Genomic DNA, 8,219 nt, shown 5'->3' with positions numbered 1-8,219 from the left:
TTTTGGGCTAAGGAATGCTGGGGCAACATACCAAAGACTTGCAACTATCATGTTAAAGAAGCTCCTTGGAAAGACTATGGAAGTCTACATAGATGATATGGTGGTAAAGAGTCAAGAGAAACGGGGGCATATAGCTGATTTGAAAGAAGTTTTTGAAATCTTGAGGAAGTACAAACTGAAACTCAACGCTTCGAAATGTGCGTTTGGAGTTGGATCAGGAAAGTTCCTGGGTCATTTGGTAACCATGAGAGGGATAAAGGCTAATCCCGATCAGATTGCTGCCCTACAGAGGCTACAAAGTCCCAAGACAGAATGCTCATGCAGATTCATTAGCTTGGTTGGCTGCAGCTGTACCAACTGAGTTCAAAAGGAAGGTGGCAGTGGAATATCTGAATGAGCCGAGCATTGGGAGGAACGTAGACTTGGTCTTGGACGTGAACCAAGGCCCAAGTTGGATGGACCCAATCATGGAGTTCTTACGAGATGAGATACTCCCTTCTGACAAAAAGGAGGCTCATAAGATAATGATTAAATCTGCTAGGTTTTGGCTGTCCCCATAAGGTAAGTTATACAGAAAATCCTTTACAGGCCCGTATTTGCTATGCGTGCATCCTGAGATGGTGCAGAAATTTCTTCATAAAATCCATGAGGGAACATGTGGGAGCCATGCTGGAGGCAGATCCATTGCTCACCGAGCAATTACCCAAGGTTACTGGTGGCCACATATGCAGGAAGATGCAAAGGTGTATGTGAAGATTTGTGAGAAGTGTCAAAAATTCTCACCAATGATTCGAACACCCGCCGAGGATCTGGTGCCCTTGACAAGTCCCTGGTCGTTTGCTCAATGGGGAATGGACATCGTGGGTCCACTACACAAAGCGACTGGGAATCGAAAATTCCTGCTGGTAGCAACAGACTATTTCACTAATTGGATTGAGGCAGAACCACTGGCCAAAATCACTGAACCCATGATAGAAAGGTTCGTATGGAAGAGCATCATCACTCGCTTTGGGGTCCCTTACTCATTGATCACAAACAATGGATCCCAATTTCAGAAGAAATTCAAGGCTTTTTGTGCTCAGTATGGAATACGAAATTTTTATTCCACCCCAGCCTACCCTCAGAGTAATGGGCAAGCGGAGGCGTCTAACAAAACTATCCTTGATTGGATCAAGAAAAGGCTGGACAAAGCCAAGGGGAAATGGCCTGATGAGTTATCGTTAGTTTTGTGGGCTCACCGAACAACGCCTAGGAGGTCTACGGGAGAGACCCCCTACTCATTGGCATATGGAATAGAGGCTGTCATACCTCTAGAAGTAGGTCTGCCGACCAACAGGACCGTTTTGGTTGAAACTGGAGGCAATGACAGAGCCCACGAGATTGAGCTTGATCTTGCCAAAGAAAGAAGGGAAAGGGCCCTGGTGCATCTGGCTTCTTACCAGGAACAGCTTATGAAAAGCTATAACAAACACGTTCACCCACGAGAGTTTGGTGTTGGGGACCTCGTACTACGAAAAGTGCTCGACAACACTAAGATGGCCAACGAGGGCAAGCTGGGGGCCAATTAGGAAGGCCCGTATCGAGTGACCGAGATTGCAAGCATAGGGGCCTATAAAGGCCTTGGAATGTTCATAATCTACGAAAGTTCTTTGTTTAGAAGCATTAAGTACTTTCTTAGATTTGCAATACGTGATTGTGTGGGAATTACGAATATAATTCCCTTGTTCTAGTTTTGTTATTTTAGCTGCAAGGGGTACGAATAACGCCCTCTTGAGTTTTATGGATTATGAATAAAATCACTTTTTGCAGTAGAAATATTGTGTTCATCTTAAGAATACGAATTATGGGCTTGGTTTCCCTCATTCGTATTGGGGAGCAGAGTACGTGACACTTAACAAGTATGAAAAAACTTGTATGTTTTGTATAAGTACGCGACACTCATACATTTTTAAGTACGTGAAACTTAAACATGTCTTGTTTATGTTTTGTTTAAGTACGTGAAACTTAAACACTTAACAAGTATGAAAAAACTTGTATGTCTAATCTTAAGTACGTGAAACTTACAACAAATGAGTACGAAAAACTTAGAAACATTCAAGTATGAGAACCTTGGAAAGTTTTTAAGTACGTGAAACTTAAATTCAGTACAAGAAATCATGTTTGAAGGATTTGCTAAAAGTACGAAATACTTACGCAAACAAAGCAAAACATATGATTACAATGATCAAAGTACTAAATACTTAGATTAAACTGATTTGCTTCCGACCAGATGCAACAAACAGGGAAGCTGAGCAGTATATAGAGTTATGCCACAAAGGGCCAAATACCCGTGTTACCAAAATAAAGAAAGTACTGATGCCACGCAGGGCTCAAATATCATGGTCACGTAGGACCAGCCAAATTGTTTCAAGGGAGTTTTTTAAGCAACCTTATACCAAAACATTAATCCAGGTTCTGGACATTCGAAAGTATTCTGTCTAGTGCTTCTGTTATAGCATCTCCATCAGTTGCATTCTCCTCCAAATTAATGGGCTCAAGGGTTGAATCCCGAGCAGGCGATTGAGCAGGGTGCACATCAGTGGGTGTGTCTTCTTCAGCATTGGCAAATTCTTCAATCTGTTGTTCAATGTCTTCCTCTGGATGTCCTGCTGGCTCTTGAATGTTCTGGGCTCGGGTGCTAGGCAGATCATTGTCTACCCAAAAGGGAGAATCCTCGGCAACCCCTAGTTTGGTCAAACAGGCCTCCCAGCTGGCAATCCAGATCTGGTCCTGTATAGCTGGCATCTGTTCGACATAGCTGGCAGTTGTAGCGTCAAAACCCTTCTGGTATCCATCTTCATAGGATGCCTTCTTTGAACTATCAATTTCGGATAATGCTTGGCTAAGACTCTCTTCGGCAATTTCGAGTTTCTCCTTGTTCGCTGCTATTTCCGCCTTTGCCTTGTCCCTCTCTCTCTCCAGCCTTGTCATTGATTGAAGTTGCCTTGTGTTATCTCTCAACAGCCTGTTGCGCTCTTGTTCAACCTCTTGATATTTTTGACTCAGTACAACCATCTTTTGAATAAACTATGGGTTACCAAAGAGAGTTAGTAATCAAGTATAATACTAGGTTTGCAACTTATTTGAGGAAAGGTTTTAGTTATTACCTTAATACCACTGACGAGACCAGTGGACACTAGCCGGTCAGGTGCAGATCCAGATTCTTTCTGCATGTCAACAGGGAGCAGCAACCCTTGAGCTAGGGCAAGTGTTGTTTCTGATGAACTAGCACTGTCCCCAACATGAACAGGACGGTCTCCCCTAGTGAATGGAGGAGTCCATGTCTGGGGAAGTACTTGAGCAGTTGGTGACACAGGGAGATGGGTTTCTGTATCAGCTTGTGAAACAGAACCAGCTGGGTCCTCAGACCTAGGCCGTTTGTCCCGATGAGCATTAATAGCATCAAGGGAACTATCCTCTTCCCGAGGAGAAGATGACGATCTTGCTGATCCCCCCCTATTGCGACGTGATCGTGGGGGCGGGGCGCCAGTTGATGCTACCCTACTGGTAGCACCACGTCCCCGTGTGGAGACAGTAAGTAGAGAGCTAAGGTTAATGGGTTGGCGCGTCATCGTACCTGGGATTGGAGGCGATCGAGAGTATCCGGAGGAAGATGACTGGCTAGTATTGCAGAGGGGAATGGATTGTTCTTCTGAGATCACTTGCCTTCGACCAGCAGGTCTTCTTAGCACCACGCGTGTCTGAGGTACGCCTTCAGGAATTGCAACTTCGCCTGGCTGTCCGGCAAAAGTAACACCAGCTTGAAGTCTTGATTTGCGTGGTTGGGGAGCAATGGAGGTTGAAGCAGTGCTGGTGCTAGGGTGAGCAAGCCTTCTGTCTATAACCCCTCTATATGAAGGGTCGTACCCCAGCAGCACTTCCACGTTACGACCCCAACCAGCTGTAGAGGTGCCCGGTTCACCTGTGTACTTTAAGATCTTATTGATGTCCTCTGTTCGGACGTTGCTTGGTACACGTTTGGGACGCCTGTTAGCGTTTTCAGCTGCAAGATCGAAATTGAAACAGCAAAATTAGACACAAAGAAAAGCTACGAGAAAGCAGTAAACAAAAATTGCAAAGACCGTTCTGACGCCGTTTTAAAGAACGTTAGTTCGAAATTAATGATAGGCATACGAAACGTGCCATGTGGAGTCATTACCCTGAAATGGTATAATGACGGAGGCGCCAAAAGGCATCAATGAAATATTGAAATTATGATTGCACAGGATCAGAAGAGTCTGGTCTAAACATTCATTTCTAAAAAGCTTCATATATTGCCCCCGAACAGTGGCATGTACATGAAGCTGGGGAGCAATTGTAGGGAGGTATTCCCGAACAGGCAAAACTAGTTGCCGAACATGTGGTGTATAAGAACGCGTGAGAAATTGAACATGATTGATCAACGGTCAGTGCAGTGAACAGCGATATGGACCAATGATGTGGGAAGTTTTTAATCTATGCAGTCTGTTCGGCTAATTAAAAGACCAATGACAAGAGAAGTCAGTGGTGTAAGCTAAACTGTTCGGCAGATAGAGACATTCTAATTACGTTTGGTTCAAGTTACATGTGAAGTAGCTGGTCCAGGAAATCTGTTCGGCAACGAGTTGGCCGAACAAGGAAAGAACTCCAGTCGAGTATTAGTGCATAGGCAACATTCTGGAAGAATCCAGAATGTGTGGTATTCCGTTAAGGAATAAGATCCCGAGAATATAGGATCTGAGAAAGATACCCAATGAGAGTGGGATGTTCGGCCAGTAATGGAAAAGAATCCCAAAGGGACTCTTTTCTAATGAACTGATAAAGGAAACGAGAATCCTTGATATCCTGGGTTTCCTATACGAGTTGGGAATCCTATGGCAATAGAGATGCTTGGCCAGCAAGCATACGAAAATCTATAAATATGAGGTAAACCTAGAGGAAAAAGGTACGCAATACATTGTTTTCTGATTGCTTTCCTACTGATAAATAGGGTTTGACTGCTAGTACGTGATACTAACTTTGGCATCGGAGGGCCTTTGCCATGAGAGGCAAAGGTGCACTCACCCCCTGTCTATTTTGCAGATTAGGGTTTTGACAACGAGTTAGGGTTCCGGTGAAAAGGCACGAATAAGCCGTTGCAGTCCAGTTGATCCGAAGTATCAATTGTTTTCATCCCCCTACAACACTCTCCTTTTGCGCTCTAAATTTTGCCTAGTACCGCCCTTACGGATTTTCGGCCTAGTGAGCTTTTTTGTTATATGCCTTAACTTTTTCCTAGGCTACCCTTGCGGGTTTTCAACCTAGCTAGCTTTTTCTCTAACTTTTGCCTGTAACTGCCTGCCCTTGTGGTTTTCAGTCCAGCGAGCCTCTCTCAAGGATAGTAGCGTTTGAGTTGATCTAGGTTGACCAAAGCTGAGAACTCATTTCCATCCAAATTGATAAGTTGCGATGCTCCTCCAAATAAGATAGTCTCGATGATGTACGATCCTGACCACTTTGCCGGAATTTTCCTCGTGGATCATACTCCGGTGCCCGAATTTCCTTCAAAACCATGTCACCTTCTGCCAAGTCCCTAGGTTTCACCTTCTTGTTGAATGCTCGTGCAATCCTTCGTTGGTACCCTTGGATGTGGTAAAGGGCTCTCAATCTCTGTTCATCAAATAACATGAGTTCCTCGAACCTATTGCTTAACCACTCCGCGTCTTGAACCTTACATTCGATCATGGTTCGAAGGGATGGAATCTCTAACTCAATGGGGAGCACGGCCTCCATCCCGTAAACTAAGGAATAAGGTGTTGATCCTGTTGGTGTACGTACGGACGGACGTCCGATATCCCCATAGGGCCAGTGGTAGCTGCTTATGCCAATTCCTTGCGAATTCAATGGTCTTTTCCAAGATGGTTTTGACAGTCTTATTTGCGGCTTCCACAGCTCCGTTGGTCTAGGGCCGATATGTGCTCGACTTGTGCACTTGGATCTAAAATTCCTCCATAACTTCCTTAGCTCGACCCTTGAAGTGAACCCTATTGTCTGACACGAACGCTTGAGGAACCCCATACCGATAGATGACATTATGTTTGATAAAATGTGCAACTCGTACAGCAGTCAGGGTTGTGTAAGAAGCAGCTTCTACCCACTTTGTGAAATAATCCATTGCAACCAAGATGACCTTGTGATCGTTGGACGCGGCCGGTGTGATTCTTCTAATAACGTCGATTCCCCATACTGAGAAAGGCCAAGGAGAAGTCATTTGGTGCAGTTCTAATGGTGGAACATGCATGAGATTGGCATGGATTTGACACTTATGACATCTCCGTACATATTCTAAACACTCCGTTTCCATGGTGGACCAGAAGTATCCCTGTCTGAGAATTTTCTTGACGAGCATCTTGCCGTTCATATGAGGTTCGCAAACTCCTTCATGAATCTCCTTTATCACTCTTTCCGCTTCTGCTCTATAGATAGATAGCTTGTGCATTCCACAGTGTGACCTCCGATACAAATTTCCCCCGCAGATGATGTATTGGGCTGCGAGCCTTTGGAGAGCAATTCGATCTTTCTTGCTTGCGTCTGTAGGATATTCTCCCCTTTCCACAAATCTCCAAATGTCATAATACCAAGGGTGGCCATCATCAGGTTCATTAATAACCATAACATGCTGGTACACCGGGGAATCTCTTTGTTCAATCATAATGGGTCTTAGTTTCACACTGACAGGGATTTCAACCATGGATGCCAGCGTTGCCAAAGCATTCGCAAATTGATTCTTGAGCCTCAGTACGTGAATAAAAGTTACCTTGTTGAAATGAGGGATGAGATCTTCAAGGTCTTGATGATACGGCTTTAACTTTTCCTCCTTGACTTTCCAGTCGCCATTGGCTTGTGACACCACTAAGTTCGAGTCTCCCACCACTTCCAATTTTTCTATACCAATTTCGATGGCTGCTTCCATGCCAATAATACAAGCCTCGTACTCTACTTGATTGTTGGTGACTTCAAAATTTAGCTTGAATGCAAGCGGTATGTGGGATCTATCGGGTGCTATTAATAGCACACCAATTCCAAACCCTTTCTGATTAGCAGCCCCGTCGAAGTACAACTTCCAAACATCCTCGGCTATGATCATCAAATCCTCATCCGAAAACTTAAACTCGACATCTTCTCCTCCTTCAATCGGATAGTCAGCCAAAAATTCCACAACGGCCCTTCTTTTTACTGACTTCCTTGTGACATATTTGAGTTCAAACTCTGCCAACATAAGCAACCAGCGTGTCAGCTTCCCCGTGAGAGCTGGTTTTTCAAACAGGTACTTCAAAGGATCCATTCGAGAGATTAACCTTACCGGGTATGCCAGCATGTAATGTCTCAAGTTTTTGGAAGCCTAAACAAGTGCCCAGCAAGTCTTTTCCAACGGAGTATAGCGTTCTTCTCATCCAACCATCTTTTTGCTTAGATAATACACAGCCCTTTCAACCCCATCGTCTCCTTCCTGTGCCAGCATACACCCCATCACGGATGAAGTGATAGACATGTATAGGATCGAAGGTTTTCCCATCACAGGCGGTGTTAGTACCGGTGGGTTTTGCAGGTAGATTCAGATCGCCTCAAAAGTTTTCTGACACTTGTCAATCCATTCGAATGGTAGTCCTTTTTTAAGTAGGCGAAATATCGGCTCACAGGTCGAAGTCAACTTTGCAATGAATCGACTAATGAATTGCACTTTGCCGAGGAAGCTTCTAACATCCTTCTCGGATCGAGGCGGTTCCATTTCTAGAATGGCTTTGATCTTCGAAGGATCCACCTCAATGCCCCAAGTGGTAATCATTAATCTTAACATCTTTCCAGTAGTGACTCCAAATGCGCACTTGGACGGGTTAAGCCTCATTCTATACCTTCGGATTCTTTTGAAGAACTTTCTACGAGCTGGTAAGTGCCCTTCTTGCTCTTTTGCCTTGACAATCATGTCGTCAACGTAAACTTCCACTTCCTTGTGAATCATGTCGTGTAACAAGGTTATGGCTGTTCGCCGATAGGTAGACCCTGCGTTCTTCAATCCAAAGGGCATAACCCAGTAGCAATACGTTCCCCATTCTGTGACAAATGTGGTTTTCTCCCTATCCTCCGTAGCCATGAGGATCTAATTGTATCCCGAAAAGCCATCCATAAAAGAGAGCAAAGCATGCCGAGTGGTATTGTTGACT

The 8,219-nt window shown here is 44.5% G+C and overlaps 1 protein-coding gene across 1 annotated transcript; it reads right to left on the bottom strand.

The window, feature by feature from the left end:
• Positions 1-5,995: 5,995 nt before the first annotated feature.
• Positions 5,996-7,375, bottom strand: LOC131329863 (uncharacterized). The gene has a single exon (XM_058363271.1). The coding sequence runs from the start codon at positions 7,373-7,375 to the stop codon at positions 5,996-5,998; it is 1,380 nt and encodes a 459-aa protein (XP_058219254.1).
• Between the last annotated feature and the right edge of the window lie 844 nt (positions 7,376-8,219).

Source organism: Rhododendron vialii, chromosome 1a (genome assembly GCF_030253575.1).
Source record: "Rhododendron vialii isolate Sample 1 chromosome 1a, ASM3025357v1".
Classification (NCBI taxonomy): domain Eukaryota; kingdom Viridiplantae; phylum Streptophyta; class Magnoliopsida; order Ericales; family Ericaceae; genus Rhododendron; species Rhododendron vialii.
This window is presented reverse-complemented; position numbering and strand designations above follow the sequence as displayed.

Bases quoted from the DNA above. Each gene is read 5' to 3' on its own strand.
- LOC131329863 (XM_058363271.1), bottom strand. From the start codon at position 7,375: ATGCTGGCATACCCGGTAAGGTTAATCTCTCGAATGGATCCTTTGAAG.